Below are 16,646 nucleotides of genomic sequence, written 5' to 3' on the forward strand. Positions count from 1 at the left end.
ATTGTTGCTTTCAAAATGGACTTTAGAGAATCCCCATGCCTTGCCTAGGTGATCCCAGTGCTCTGGTGGTTCTGGTGGAGGAGGAACTGGTGGTCATTGACCTGCTGACAGAGGGCTGGCCGGTCATCCAGACTCCTTACCTGGTGCCGCTCCACAGCTCTGCCATCACCTGCTCTCACCACATCTCCGCAATCCCCCTCAAGCTGTGGGAACGCGTCATCGCAGCCGGAGAGCTGCAGAGCACACACTATTCCAAAAGGGTAGGCTGACATTGACCTACTTTTCATTTGTGCATTTTCACATAACACTTCCAGTGCGCCAGAATTCTTCAAAATAAAGGTGCTAGAGTGCTCGGCAGATGAGGCAGATTTTACTCTGAAAAGCCCCAAACCGGGAGGTATAATTTTTCATTACTACCATGCGCTGCACCATCTGATCCCTCTTTAGAAGCGTTAATATTCCAAACGAGATGCTTGGTTAAGTTAGAAATGAGTTTTTACACAGTTTTGTCGGGCCGTATACAAGGAAGTGAACGGCTGCGCGCATGTCAAAAGTTTGATTTAAACGATTTTAATGAAATTTTAACTATTTCACACGGGTGCGTTTCAAAATCACACCTGTGTGAAATGAGGGGCGCTCTTATCATTATACATCTCATGAACAGCTGAATTTATGTGATCATCTACATATGACGTAAATTACATTGTCGATGGCATTTAATGTTTGTGTTGCCACAAATGTACTTCATATTTGACGGACATATGACCTCATTTCTCCTTTCATTGTCAATGAGACATGTGGGGACAAAAGCTGTATATAGGAGGGGCTGGACCCCTCAATAAAGACCCTAAGACGTCCCCACATGTTCTGGGCTCTCTACGGGTGTAATTATAAAGAGGTGTGCAGACGTCTTGAGCACTTAAGCTGTGAATAGAAATCATGGTATTTTTATTTATATAATTATTTTGTCCAAACAGCCTTTATTAGATAATTAGATAATGGCTAACGTATATCATTTTCTGCGGGACCATCTAATTTCCCTCAACTCCAAAGAACACCTTTTTGAGTGAGAAAAAAATCTCTATATATTATACTTTCTCTGTACAAACGAATCAACAAAGCTCTGATTGAAGCATATTAAATGTTCTCTTACTGACAGTGACATAATGTACAACTGGCCTAGAATGGCCTCAAACTCCCCAGCTATTCATTCTTCTGTGGAATGAAGCATCCTTAATGGTGGTATTGTGGTGGTGGAAGCAAGAGTGGAAGCATGTAGTCTCAATCTTTTGTTGGAATGGAGTGGAATGCATTAAGTTGGTATTATTGGAATGTTGCGTCCTAAACATAGATGTTGCCTCAATCTTTTGTTGCAATTGACCGCATTAAGGTGGTATTATTGTTAAACTTTCATTTCCCTTTGTGTGGTTTCCTTCCCTGCAGCCGTGGCCTGTCACGGGAGGCCAGAACCTGGCACCAGACCCCCCGCAGAGAGACCTGCTACTCACTGGGTCAGTTTAAAGTCACTTTGGAGATATTTTACATCTCTGTTGTTGAGCAACTCAAATCTACTTCACTTCATTGTCTAATCACAAGGTGTAAGTGGGTGAAATATGTTTTTGTGCAAACTGCCTACTGTTAGATTAAACATGGAAGTAAAATATTGAATATCAGAACAACTATCAGCAAATTGCAACAGATATCAAATATATTCAGTATAAGTTATTGTACCAGTGTAATGGGAGCAGCATGCTAGACTGCACTCGCATTCAGCAGCCTGGTGGCCTGGCTGTCCCTTAGTCTATTTGTTCAGCTTGCCACATTATCTTCTGCCTGCTGGTAACGGTGTGATCAGATTGTTGCTGGGGTGGTTGGTGTCTTTGATGGTAAGCTTGGCGTAATATACTGCATGTCCACGGAGGGAGAAAAGCTCACCTCCGGTGTGGTGCTGCGCCGTCCGCACCGCCTCGGTGGTATGTTGATCTTTTGGATATATTAGCAATGGTGTATTTTTGTCCGTAGGCATGAGGACGGGACTGTGCGCTTCTGGGATGCATCAGGGGTGTGTCTCTATCCCATGTATAAGTTGAGCACAGCCAGCGTGTTCCACACGGACGCCGACCCCAATGATAACATGAACCAGGGTACTGAAGGAGAATGGCCTCCATTCAGGAAGGTACGTCTGATAACCAATGATAACATGAACCAGGGTACTGAAGGAGAATGGCCTCCGTTCAGGAAGGTACGTCTGATAACCAATGATAACATGAACCAGGGTACTGAAGGAGAATGGCCTCCGTTCAGGAAGGTACGTCTGATAACCAATGATAACATGAACCAGGGTACTGAAGGAGAATGGCCTCCGTTCAGGAAGGTACGTCTGATAACCAATGATAACATGAACCAGGGTACTGAAGGAGAATGGCCTCCGTTCAGGAAGGTACGTCTGATAACCAATGATAACATGAACCAGGGTACTGAAGGAGAATGGCCTCCGTTCAGGAAGGTATGTCTGATAACCAATGATAACATGAACCAGGGTACTGAAGGAGAATGGCCTCCGTTCAGGAAGGTACGTCTGCGTTCACGTGTCCACACACAAAGATGTTGTGAGGAGTCTGATGACATAACAAAAGGGGACAATAAATATAATGGATAAAGGACAACTTCCCAGGGGAAATGTCACGTACAATTACGACAAGCATGTTACTTTTTATTGACTACAATATATATATATATATACTACAAATCTACCTATTTTCCCTTATCCTTCTTATCCTTTCTTTCAGGTAGGCTGTTTTGATCCCTACAGCGATGACCCAAGGCTGGGTGTACAAAAGATCCACCTGTGTAAATACAGTGGTTACCTGACTGTTGCGGGCACTGCCGGACAGGTAAAAGAGCACCCTGAAACATCTGTTAACTGAAATCTTAATCTCATCTGATGGCTGGATTTCATCATGGCAGAAATCTCTAGTGCCTGTCATTAAACTGCAACTAGGCTTCTGCACTCGATAGTTGTCGATGGCTGCTATCGTGTATTTGCTCACTGAGCCATGACTTTATTTTATCTGAACTGTGGTTCTTGTAGATTAATTCAAATATTAACCATTTAAAACACACACACACACACACACACACACACCAGTGATTCCACAACAATCTACAAGCTCACAACGTGCCGCAATGCTTTGTGAGGTTGTCGATCTGCTACGTTGCCTGAATGCTTGCCCATTTTCTCTGAATGTTCACCTAGAATTGCGACGCTAGGGTTCATGTCAGTTAATGTTGTGCCCCCCCTCCCCTCTCCTCTCGTCCAGATCCTGGTGCTGGAGCTGAATGATGAGGCAGCAGAGCAGACGGTGGAGGCTAAAGTAGTGGACCTGCTGCAGGGCCAGGAGGGATTCCGCTGGAAGGTAAGCACTAACTGTGCCAGTCAGACGTCTGTCATCTGATCAAATAAAGCGTAGCTATAGTCGTTGCTCATTTATGCTGTAGTACCAGGGTGTTTACCTTCCCCGGTTCAGGGCCACACTCGTCTGGACGTACGAGAAGAGCCTGTGATGTTTCCTCCAGGCTTCCAGCCCTTTGCTCTGGTCCAGTGCCAGCCTCCTGCTGTGGTCACTGCCCTCACACTGCACTCCGAGTGGAAGTTAGTCGCCTTTGGCACCAGCCACGGATTTGGACTGTATGACTACCAGCAGAAGAACAACGTCTTTGTCAAGTAAGGAACCGCGTGTGCCTATAAGGATAGAAAGAGGACAATCACAGGTCATTTGTGGTCGTCAAGAGGCGTATTTAGGGTTAGGACTTAATAGATTGCCTTTTCATAGTGCTTTTCTATGCACTATGTGCCTACTTACAATGGTCCATTCATTCATACATTTGGAGGTGAAGCATTTAATGTTTGAATTGTATTGGTTTGGGTAAAGGTTAAGGCCATGCAGTTGGGATGATAAAGGGTGGAAAATTAATTTAGTCAAAGTAAATCAGTTGAACATCTGCCAAGGATAGTAAAAATCACACCCGTGTGAAGTGAGGGGTGCTAATATATTAAAGTCTAACTCATGTTGATGTGATGTAATGGCGATAAACGGTGCCAACACAAACAATATGACGTAATGAGGCACATTATGACGTAAATTTTCCCTTCATTGTCAAACATTGAACTAAAGACAAACATTACACCTGTGTATAGGAGGGGCTGGCACCTCTCAAAAATACAAGGGTGTGGGTATGTGAGTCAGAGATTATCTTGTATTTGAGTTGCTCTTTGTTTGAGGAAGATAACTATATATACAGGAAATGTTCAAGAATACATCAGTATTCCTGAACCTGCTTATACATGCCATGCATATCTGCCTGCACGAAGAAGTAGCCATGTTTACTGCTCATCATTTTGTAAAGGCAGTACGTGATATTTATTGCTAAAAGTAGTGTTAAATAGTTCTATATGCTTCTATAGAGTGTTCAGTAACGGGTGTAGAGGCATATCTACAAAAATCTACATTTCTGCCTGGCCAAAATCCATACAATGAGAAAAAAGAGAGGACAAAAACAAGACCTATTAGTGGACAGCTGATTGGCCGCTGCGGGTGGCTCCTTTTCCTCCAGTTCTTGTGAAATTTGGAAGTGACGACACAAAGAAATGAGCAGACAAATGGAACTGGAGCACTAAAATGTAAGCTGATAAATGGGTATGCTCTCTTCTGATTGAAATTGGCAACCCAGTATAAGTTAATCACTTAGACAGCTATTGGGGATGGTCACTTATCCATAATGACTTATGAATAGTGTTTCACCTTGAGACCTGACACAGTTTGGGTTGAAACTAAAATGGAAGTTACATTTATAGTAGGCATGTGCAATGAATAAAAACTAATGGAAATTTGACATTTTACACATCACAATTATGAATACTAGGTAGTTGATTCAAACACTTAATCTGTTCAGCTGTTGCACAATGCCCTCATCTTCTCACCGTCACACAAGAGGTTAATAACGAGAACAAATCTCCCTATCCATCGGGCTCAATACAATCACACAGGACATTACAGCGTAAAGCAACAAAGACATATTTTTACACCTTGAAATAGAAGGATTCAATAAATATATTGTTGACGAGAAGAAAAAAATGAACCTAAAACTAAATTCAAAATAATTTGGGATTATGTTCATCATACCCCTACCCTGATTCTCATCTGCTGTACTGTACTTGTACTGTTACTGTACTTAACCATCCCTGGGGATCCCCGGACTCCACTTTGAGAAACGATGGCCTAATGCATATCAAACTGTGGGGGTCCTTGATATGACTAATTCCCTGCCTCTTCCGTAGGTGCACGCTGAACCCCAGTGACCAGCTGGCCATGGAGGGTCCTCTGTCCAGGGTGAAGAGCATTAAGAAGTCTCTCCGGCAGTCCTTCAGGCGGATCCGTCGCAGCAGAGTGTCCCTAAGGAAACACCACGTCAACAATGCCGCAAAGGTAAACGTTCTGAGTCTACACCACTTCGTCGGAATTACATGCGGTCCCCATTTAGTTTTTCATTTGAGAAGCATGTCGTGCACCGAAAATAGCCAATCTAGTGCACTGGTTTGGGACGTTATGGGTCGTGGAAATATTTTCCTTATTTTTTTGTATCCTACTACATTTCTTTTTATTATTTCAAAACATTTTCAAAAAACATTACCAAAAAAAGTTTTTTTTCATTAATTAAAAACAAATTCAATTACTTTTTTTTCAGTAATTTCATGAAGCAACGAAATATAAAATGAATTCTAGAAAACTGCTGTCTCTCTCTGATCAATTTCTCTCTCCTCCCTCTGACGTTCTGCCATTTCTGTGTAGCTCCAGGAAGCCAACGCGCGTCTAGAAGCTGAGCTAGCAGAGATGGAGCTGGCTCCTGTCCAGAGGAAGATAGAGGCACGCTCCTCGGACGACTCCTTCACCGGCCTTGTGCGCACACTATACTTTGCAGACACATTCCTCTCAGACAGTGAGTTTACGTTTCACAACCCCCCCACGTCGTCACTGAGGCCTTTATGTAGTGTTTGCAAATATTTTACGTTGTATTGTAGCACTTTGAATTTCTTTAAAATGTAACATTATCTATAAATAATGTAATATTTTATTAAGGTTAGACTTTTTCTTTAAGAGGGAGGGGAGCAGGGAAGCTTCATTCCTTATCACCCCTAAATGTCTGTAGAAGATTTCTGCCAGATGTGTTAACTAACCACTTAAGTGCCTTGCAGAGTCGAACGTAATCGACGCAAGAATACATAGGCAACGGAGTGAGAGAAATGTCTACCTTGCGTTTACGTCAGTTAAGTGATCCGTCTCGTTCCGTCTGGCTAAGAATCTGATCCCGAGCCTACGCAACCATACTGCTTGCGTCGCGTACCTTTGCGTCGAGGACACCCTGCCCACCTGGAGGAAGCAGAGAGCAAGAAGGCTTTTCCTCCTCTGCTCGACCCCTCTTAAAAGAGGACAACACTTCCGCCGGCACATTGAGTTGTAAATGTAAACACAATCGGCATGGATATATCACATTGGAAGTTAAACAGGACAACATGACATCAGCGTTCGAAGCACTGCTTTGCAAACTCGTCAGGGATTATCAGGCCTGGACTGACGTTATGTCCAGTGGGCAATGGATCGCCCAAAGAATGGGTTTAATATGTTCTTGGGCCAAATGTTGGCCCTTTGACCCAATCCAGCCCTGCTTTTCAGACGAGAACTCAGCGGAATTAGAGCGGAGAGTGTGTGTGTGTGTCTCATAATCCTATGCTTCCATTTGGTGACAATTTTGACAGTTTACAGACGCGACCATCAACCCGTGTTTTCCATTGCTGATGATCATCCACTAGCGGCTTCCTTTGACAATGAATGGTAGACTGCAATCTGCCCGTGTGAACGCAATGATTAATTGATTACAGCACTAACAAAAGACGCAACACTGGGTCAATCAATTAGAATAAACAAGTTTCAAGCTTGCAAGCGTCGTGGTTTATACAATCTAAACATATTTGACGCATCGCATCCGCATGTAATAAAATAGACCAACTGCAGGTGCCAGGGGGTGTCACAGCTGCCATCTATTGGGCGAGTAGATGCTTGCACATTAAAGATTATAATAGACCGACGCAAGTGACGGAGCGACTATATATGTATAAAATAAGCGTGCATTTTTTGTGTCCGTTTGACTCCCCCACGCAAGTCTTTAGTCTTAATGCTCTTCCATACCAATCAGTCAAACACTTAGTCTTAAGGCTCTTCCCCACCAAACAGTCAAAGACTACTTAAAACTGTCAGATTGCAACAGACTAGCATTTTTAATCGGCACAAACCAGTCGGCAGATGAAACATTATTTTTGCCCATGCAAGGTAGCCTGTAGTGCTGGTTTGCAGTTTTGCTAGTTCTGCTTATTATAAGCGACTTTGGGCTAGTTTACCTGTAAAATAGCTTATTCATAGTTGCACGTTGCCTTATTGGGCTTGTTTCTGAATTGTAGTTGCTTATTTGGGCTTGCTTTCACGATTTTTTTTAAAAAGTTATTCTTATTTTTAAAATACCTGATATAATAGGGCTCAAATGGTTAAACTGGTTGCTTCTTTTGGGCTTGTTTTCATAGACCTGGTCGCTTGTTTCATTCACAGAATCTGGCAACATCTCTGTATCCCACAACGAGAAAAAAACCCACAACTGGTAGCATTTTGTGTCACGGCACGCTGTAAGATTGTAGATCTGCTATTTTGTATTTTCACCTCGCCCCAGAACAGGGACGCCAGGGTTCATGTGGTAAAATTGGCAAATGTAAGTTATTGATATCTGGATGCATTGAGGGACATTACCCTGATGTTTCCCGCTCTTCCCCCCCCAGGCAACCACAACACACCCTCCCTGTGGGCAGGGACCAACGGCGGCTGTGTGTTTGCCTACATGCTCCGGCTTCCACCTGTGGAACGTCGAGCAGATGACCCTATCAGTGCACACCCCGGTGAGAACATGTGACCCTATCAGTGCACACCCCGGTGAGAACATGCACACCTAAACATGCAGATGACCCTATCAGTGCACACCCCGGTGAGAACATGCACACCTAAACATGCAGATGACCCTATCAGTGCACACCCCGGTGAGAACATGCAGACCTAAACTGTGGGGAGTAGTACTGTAGTTGGCACGTCGTCATACAACGTGTTTGCCAGCTTTAGCCCATTAAAACCGGGAAGGCATCTGTGTCACTTTAGATTTTAGCGTTTGATTATTATTTTTTTAATCTTGGAAGTTTGAGAACTGATTCAGAAGGCATTCATAGAATCAGCCCAGTGGTCTTAATGGGTTAACATTAACAATGGGCCTTTTGATTTAAAAAAAAAATGAACCTACTTGATTACATCTAAATCTTACACCCTTTCCCCTTGCTTCCTGTACTTTCTTCCTCTCATTTCCCCTCTCTCTCTCTTTTTTTTTTCAGCCAAGGAAATCCAGCTAATGCACCGTGCCCCGGTGGTCTGTATTGTGGTGATGGATGGCCATGGCTCTCCTCTCCCTGAACCCCTGGAGGTGGCCCACGACCTGGCCCGCTCGCCCGACATGCAGGGCTCCCACCATCTACTGGTTATATCCGAGGAGCAGTTCAAGGTAAGGAATACTTACCTTACACGTCCTTTCTAAGCCTTCCATATGGTGCCGGGCTAAAACAAATGTTTTTTTTGGCCTCTCCTTCTTGAATGTACTCATTTTGGTTTCGTACATGCGCACTGCCATTCACTTCCTTGTTTACGGCCTGATTAGAATGGCTCATAACTCTAAATCTAGAGAGCTCTCGTTGGTCCCCAAAGCGCAATGTTCCGTCTTCATTTCTGACTTCAGCATGTATCTCGTTTGGAATATATATGCTTCTAGAGAGACTTTAGGTGTACCAGCATGAGGTAAGAATGGAAGATTATGCCTCACGGTTTTTTGGGGGGGAACAGAAGGCGGGGCTTTTTAGAGTAAAATCTACCATCTCCTGGCCTTTATTTTGAAGAATTCCCTGGCATTTAATAAAGTGTTAACATGCACACACAAAGCAGCAGAACCACAATTCATGCATGACCCGGGTGAGAGGTTCAGAGGTACTCTGAAAAGAGAATAATAATAGAAACAATAGCGTCACAGAACAAAAAGAAGTGCCCTTCTGGGCACAGGTCTCCACCAGGATTTCTTCCTCAGCCTAGTGGGAATATGCATGCACAGTTTCATCGCAATCGGACGCTGCGTTGAGGAGTTGTGGCGATTTGTACAAAGCGGGCTACTCCTGAAAAGTGTAGGAGCCAATCGTGGCCAACCAGGATGGAATATGAGAAATCAAAAACACCTGTCTTGATCACATGACTATGGAGATCATGTGTACCGATTTGCGTGAAATTTGGATAAAATCTGAAGGAGTAATAATAGAAAATGTGTTTTACATATGTCGGCCTCCTGGTGGCGCTATAAAGAGCAGATGTGAAAATTTCCAGACAAAGGTTTTTCCTTGGCCTCTAGGGAGTTGGCATACAAAGTTATCCACAGATCCGTGCAGTTAGAGGTAAAAACACTTTTCGGCCAGTTATAGCGCCACCTTGAGGCTGAGTTGAAATTGTTCATGTGGCATTTCGTCCTCGGCCTAGTGGGAATGTGGGTGCACAATTTCACGGAAATCACGCGATGTGTTCATGATTTGCAGCATTTTGTTTGAAACTGAGCACTCCTGTGAACTTTGGAAGCCAATCTTAACCAATCAGGATGGAGTCTGATACATCTGAAAGACCCGTTTCTTTGAATGGCTCTAGAGAGACTGTGTACCAATTTGCGTGATGTTTGGACAACATCTGTAGGTGTACTGTGCAAAAACTTGTTTTGCACAAAGCGGCCTCCTGGTGGCGCTATAACAGGCCGTTCTGGAAAGTTTGGGGCAGAGGTTCATCGTTGGCATCCAGGGAGTGTGTGTGCAAAATTTGGCATCGACCGGGTTAACGGTGGCCGAGATTAGCTGCTCACGGACACACGGACGGACGGACGGACGGACACACGGACACACGGACGGACACACGGACGGACGGACGGAGTGCAAAACATACTCTCCCCACATGCTTTCGGCCTGGTGGAGACAATAAGAAATGCAATAATTAGTACATACAGTAATTGTGCCAATCGCAAAACAAAGTATGGCAATAAACAATGATGTAAATTGTCAAATTGCATCAATAAAAATCAGACCCGTGTGACTGTGAAGTGCTCTTATCATCGTACCTAATCATACATCCACTCATTCCAGCCAATCACAATTTGCATCCTCACCTTCGTCATCAATGTTTGTGTTATGCAACGTTTGTATTTACACACAAAAAAAAGGTTGTAGCCTCTTCAACGCCCCAAGTGGAGTTGGCCCCTGAAATCTGACCCCATTTCCTTGTGTGTGTGTGTGTGTGTGTGTGTGTGTGTGTGTGTGCGCACATGTCTAGGTGTTCACTTTGCCGAAAGTCAGTGCCAAGATGAAGCTGAAGCTGACGGCCATCGATGGCTCCCGCGTGCGCCGAGTGGGCGTGGCCTGGTTTGGCAGCAGTCGGACGGAGGACTATGGGGAGAGCGGCCTGCTGGTCCTCACCAACCAGGGAGACGTCCACGTCATATCGCTGCCGGGGGTGAAGATGCAAGTGCAGCACCCTTGTATCCGCCGCGAGGACGTCAGCGGCATCGCTTCCTGTGTTTTCACCAAGCACGGACAGGGTAAGAAAGGCTTGTCCGGGACACGCAGTGTGAAGCCCAATTTAAACTTGTTGAAACATATGAGTGTTTCTCGCCAGAAATGACTGATTTACAAGCTAACAACATTAAAAGAGAGAGAGAGAGAGAGACGCTTGCAGCTACTCTACTCCTTACAACAGTGTTTCACCGGATTTTTCTGTTAAATAAATAATTAGCGCGTTACTGCACACGTCTGTAGGTACCCGCTTGGTCCCGAGGTTCGGGACCCACCCCTAGTGCAGTACTTTCCCCCATTAAACCACCCATTGCTATTGCTATAGTACACCCATTGCGTTAAGTGCTTTCTCTGGTATTGACCTCCTCTGAACGTACACACTCCTCAGGCTTCTACCTGATCTCTCCGTCTGAGTTTGAGCGTTTCTCTTTGTCCGCCCGCTGCTTGGTGGAGCCGCGGTCCCTGGTGGAAGTGCTGCCTCTTTCACCCACCTCCACCCAACTCAGAGCACAGCCTGAAGGGGCGTCTGCAGAATCAGATCACAGGTTCACACACACTTTATTTTCTTAGTTTCTTACTCATTCAGTTGCTAGTTTATTTCTGTACTGATCAACTCTTGTTTTTCTTTGTGTCATTCCAGAAATGCCAGAAGGGACAGTGATGATGCAGGTAAAAGAGAATGTTGTGAGCTAATGAAAACCCCCCACGACGTAGTCAAATGTGCACGATTCACAATACTACATTCTCTAATGTAGTACGCTCTTGTTGTCTTGTTGTGCTTGTGCTAATATGCAATATACCTGTCTGTTTGTACAAACACACACACACACTCCCCTTGTATGTGCCTGTGTATACTGATATGCTGACTGCCTGCCGACTGCCTGTGTTCCAGAAAGCGCTGCTAGACGTGTTATGGAGCATGCTTTGCTGAATGACGAGAGTGAGTACTCAGGGAGGGAGAGATCGTATTAGATCATTCAGTTGAAGAGAGAGATCATATTAGATCATACAGTTGAAGAGAGAGATTATATTTGACACTGGCATCTCAATTATTCAAACCCTGAAAATGGAGCTTGAGTTACCTGTAGTGCAATGTGTGCTGCCAGATGACTACCGGTATGTCAGCTTTTCTGTGTTGTCATGACACCCATTGTGATAACGGACACACCTACTGTAAAATCAGCATTGTGCAAGCTCAGAACCTGTGCTGTAATTTTTTCAAGCTCAAAACCTGTACTGTATGTTTTGTCAAATAGCAAGTGTTTGCCAAACCATCATTCCTTTGCATGATTGAAATAACCCACATACTAATCATTGTTCACTGAATGCTGTTTGATATCGTCACTAACACGGTTGATTTGTACGAGAACTAAACAGTTTAACAAAGTTGCTAAAAGTGTGTGATTTTGTTTCATTGCAGAGGTACTTGAGGAAATCCAGAAGTCATTAGAAGGAGACCAGACGTAAGTATGGGTCACCCTTCTTCAAGGAGAATGTAAGGGCCTCATTCATAGACTGGTCTTAAGATCATTAAGTAACTAATTTATCTTAAGTAACTAATTTAAGTACAAACCGACTATAAAGCACATATTCGTAAAACCTTACTTGGAAATACATGGCTGTGAATCTGCTCATTCTGAGACGAGAGATGTTATAAATTGTGTGGCAAATTTCTTCGTTTTGTGGAAGATGTTGTCAACCGTATGTTTCAAATGGGGACATACACATGACGGGTACATACTGTACTTGTAACAAGATGGCTGATTGTCCAAATACACTCCACTCTGGGATTCCTCTCTACGGAACATTCCAGAGGGAACTCGGTGACAGGCTGTGTATCCCAGACATCTCTTCGCATCATGCCCACTGTGATGCAAGCTATTTTACACATCTAAACAGATGGATTGTTCAATGGTACATTTTATTCACAGGGAGATCTTTATTTGGTCCTTCTGCAGAGGCAAAGATGCACACAGGTGTGCGTGTTTAGATTAGATAATTTAAGACTCATAAATCAAAGTTAGTTTAAGCATAAATCCAAGACTATGTCTATAAATGAGACCTTTCCAAATAAGCATCAAGCTTTGTGAACTCTTGTTTCAAGGCCTTGTGTCCATCTGTGAACTTGTGTTGTTTCAAGGCCTTGTGTCCATCTGTGAACTTGTGTTGTTTCAAGGCCTTGTGTCCATCTGTAGCCATGTTCTTACAAGGAGTTTTCTGTCCACAGAACATTTCTGGAGAATAATGTGAACAGTACTCTAGATGGAGGGAAGGTGCTAAGCAATGGAGGTAATACTTTTTTCCAACTTCTGTAATCGAATCGCATGCCTCATGCCTGATTTATGTTTATTTGCACGCCTTGAAAATATATCTACAAGCTAACGGCACATTACACTGTGACATAATGTATTGTGATACCTGGTGAGCTTGTTGATCGGGTATTCTGTGCGGGACTACTGTGCGCAATGAGTATGTTAAGTTCAATCTGTTTGTAAGAATCATAATGTCTAGTGATGATTTTCCTTGTTTTCCTCTTCTTTTTTCTCAGACTGACCGGCACTGATCTCCTGGCCTATTACATCAACACTATACTACTACTACCACTACTGACCCCTAGCCTCAGACTGACAGCCTGGCTGACTGACTTCAGCCACCTCCCAGTGTATTACCAAAGGGCTTTAGTCAGTAGTGCACTAAGAGGACTACGGATGCTATTTGAGACTTGCCCACTGCTTCAGACAGCGGGGGCATTGGAGGGACCACCGCCTGTGCCTAGACCAGTCACTGTACCTGCCCCTCACCACCCGCGGTGTTCTGCAGCTCCTCGCCGACTCAGCCGGCCTACCGATGGCATTGTGGCCGGTCACCATTTAATCCAAAGCCTCTTAAACACATTCCTAATTATGTGACCATTAAAATCTGTCATTATTTTATCATGCCAGCGTCATACCAGCATCTCAAGCCTGCCATACTCTATACGTACATCACTTAGTTAAACTTGCTCACTAAAATACTACCCCTTCACGATTCCATTGGAAAGCTTTTATTTCATTTCCGCCTGTTTGACCGCACCTGTGGAACTGTGGTCTGTCCAATCACCACCCTGCCTCTGTTGCACAGCCTCACTGGCCTTATCTCCCCAGATGGACAGAGGTACAGGGAACATGGGAAATGGAGTCTTGTTTTTATGCTGATGCTTGATGTAACTTAAGTTCTACATGTAATTTGTGCCTGTTTTTAGTTTTTTTTTAAATCTTTATTGATTACTGATGAAACCTCAAATCAACGCAGATAAACTTATTCAAGGGAAAAAAAATGTTTTTAGAATGAAATGATGTTCCAGCATGAAAAAAAAAGATGTGACACAGGAGCTGTTTTTATATATTGGAGCGTTTTAGTTTTTTGTTTGTCACAGACCATGACAGGTTTATTTAGCAGCACCAGGGAGGTACAAACCCACTGCATTTAATGTCTTTCAACGTTATGTTGCTAACTCATACCTCCTTCCCCTCCCGTCCACTCGATAGCATGTTTAGTAAGTTTGTTACCTGCCATAGGTACTTCTCCGCTACTGTGGAGCACAAAATGCTGTACTTTTTAGGGGATTGACATTTTATGGGGCTTTGTTTTTAATTATTTTCTTTTTTTAATGTAAACCTTTTTTTAATGCCAGCCATGAATAATGTAATTTAGGAATGTAATTTTAAGATATTGTAGTCAAATGTTTAATATATATGTATATGAAACTGTATACCTGTGTTAAACAGTGGGTCTATTTTAACTGGGGTTTGCTGCTATTTAGTCTGATCTTACAAGGAAATATTTTGGTACTGTCTATCAGAATGCTGGGTATTTTAGCATTTGTGGCCTAGAATATATTTTTGTAGTGAATGATTAAGTCTAAGAACCCTAATTTTTGTTGATTTGTAACTTCACACTACAGTTTCCTGCTCGATGATGATTACATGTTTTTCACAAGAATTCCTGTGCCATTTGTCATTTTTACTTAACTAGACCGGTGCCCGGCTGTAGAGCACAGAGTCGGTAATGATGGAAGTTGGAGATCCATGAACCACCCGGCTATGCAATGGCCTGTGGTGCCTGTGTCAGAGTACCCGTTACACCCATCTATCTATCCCTTCTATGCCCATATATGAAGTTCTTTGACAGGCATGCCCATGTATGGAGTCTATGCAGATGCAGTCGGTACATATTTGTGATGTCAGACAGGCCAGCTCCATATATGGAGCCTGGGCAGGGCCCCTGTCCAGAGTCTGGGTAGAGGCCTTTTGTGGCTGTTCTGGACAACTGTGCGTCCGACTGACTCGACACCGGGCACTGCACTCCCTGTGGGGGTGTGGAACACGTGTCGAATTTGAAGTCGGTGGGGCGATCGGTTCTCGAGTAGATTACAACATACGGACACACAGAGACTTTGTGCATTTATAGATAAGATGCGTGCGTCATCATTTAACATTTGCATTTCATAACTTAAGTGCCTTGACAAGTCCTTGACTTAACATCTATAATTAAACTCACTGCCTATCAAGAATGACCACGGACTTGGTAGGCTCTAGCGATCGCTGGGTTGTCTGTATGGTGAAGTGGGTAAAGAAGGGATCAGTTGTCATACATGCACAGCCAAGAGTTTTGAGCATCCATTATGGAATGAGGTGCTTTGTCCACTAATTGCGCCAGCCATAGTGGCTTGACTGAAACCTGAGCCTTCTGAAGGACCTGTCTGTGAGGCTTTGCTGAAGAAAGCCTAATTCATGCTTTGCAAATGCTGAAATTGTTGTGAATTGTTGCTTCACTTTCAAACATGTTTGGTGTCATTTTAACTTCTCCTCTGATTTTTGTGTGCACCCCAGAAAGTTTTTGTTGCTAGATTCAGTATTTAGATATTTGATATTCATTTGAACCCTTTGAGGTCTCTGTTACAGACGGGCAGAAGAGAAAGTTGGAAGAACATCCTTAAAAACCTCAGCTTAGCCGGTTAGTGTGCTGGCCCTGTGCTCCTTGTGAGTAGCGAGGATGTTGGTTTGAGTCTGTATCTGCCCTTGGAATCCTGTCTCTCTGCACTTTCTGAATAAAGCTGAAAATCTCAAATTCTATAATATAAACAAAAAAAAGCCAGTCAATATTAATGTTTCTAATTGTACAATTTGCAAATATGCCAGTAAATATTTGTCTTAAAGATGGTGCCCTATATGGCGTCCTATATTAATATATTAAGATTATGCAGGTCATATCCCATCTGACACGTTCACATATCAAGTGGTTTTCCTATAATAAAATCGTAATTTCCAGCATTCCAACACATACACTGATGGAATCTTTCTGTCCTACAGGAGGAGGCAAGGCAATGTGTTCTTTCGTCAAACCCTTTCTCTCTCCCATCAACGCCTATTGTCAGTCACTCAACACACTGCCTCTCACCTTTCGTTCCATCCATTCACCAGCTGCCCATATGAAATGCTGCAGAGCTGTATGACCTGCCAAATGGAGGTAAATAATTCAGAAGGCACTTTGTGTGCTTGTGTATGTGTGTGTATGTGTTCACCTTTTTTGGGTGCATGTGTGTGTGTGTGGGGACAAACTACACACCCATCCTTTGATGGGTGGATATTGTATGTGTACTTGTATAACATTAGTGGGTGGGATATCAGCTCGTAGCTGTGCCCCAACCCTCAAGCAAATCTATGTATGTGGTCAGTGACACCAGTTCTTGAGGACACAACGGAACACTTTTCAGACCCCCAGCCATGCCTGTGTTTCACCTGAGAAGACAGGTAAGCTGCACTAAACTCAGATGAGCTCTCTCGATGCTCTACCCCCAGCGTGTACTGCTTAATAGAACCGCTTTTGGATGGATGTAAAGGTGGCCAATCAATGCCACTTTGATTTGACCTAG

General features: G+C 43.6%; 1 protein-coding gene across 2 annotated transcripts in view; it reads left to right on the forward strand.

Moving 5' to 3' along the window:
- The window catches only part of llgl2 (LLGL scribble cell polarity complex component 2), a 34,802-nt gene extending 20,089 nt beyond the window's left edge, over positions 1-14,713 (forward strand). The window contains exons 11-27 of one of the 2 annotated variants that reach the window (XM_083787759.1): positions 49-260; positions 1,444-1,511; positions 2,023-2,176; positions 2,790-2,894; positions 3,321-3,416; positions 3,528-3,724; positions 5,339-5,486; positions 5,850-5,997; positions 7,883-7,999; positions 8,480-8,646; positions 10,494-10,758; positions 11,121-11,277; positions 11,373-11,401; positions 11,625-11,672; positions 12,153-12,195; positions 12,960-13,021; positions 13,281-14,713. In XM_083787759.1, coding sequence (XP_083643885.1) covers positions 49-260; positions 1,444-1,511; positions 2,023-2,176; positions 2,790-2,894; positions 3,321-3,416; positions 3,528-3,724; positions 5,339-5,486; positions 5,850-5,997; positions 7,883-7,999; positions 8,480-8,646; positions 10,494-10,758; positions 11,121-11,277; positions 11,373-11,401; positions 11,625-11,672; positions 12,153-12,195; positions 12,960-13,021; positions 13,281-13,285 — 2,021 coding nt within the window. In that variant the 3' untranslated portion in view covers positions 13,286-14,713. The remainder of the gene's footprint in view (positions 1-48; positions 261-1,443; positions 1,512-2,022; positions 2,177-2,789; positions 2,895-3,320; positions 3,417-3,527; positions 3,725-5,338; positions 5,487-5,849; positions 5,998-7,882; positions 8,000-8,479; positions 8,647-10,493; positions 10,759-11,120; positions 11,278-11,372; positions 11,402-11,624; positions 11,673-12,152; positions 12,196-12,959; positions 13,022-13,280) is intronic. The other variant, XM_083787760.1, reaches the window with a different exon arrangement.
- Positions 14,714-16,646: the final 1,933 nt, after the last annotated feature.

Source organism: Protomyctophum parallelum (genome assembly GCF_964188405.1).
Source record: "Protomyctophum parallelum genome assembly, chromosome: 17".
NCBI classification, from domain to species: Eukaryota; Metazoa; Chordata; class Actinopteri; order Myctophiformes; family Myctophidae; genus Protomyctophum; species Protomyctophum parallelum.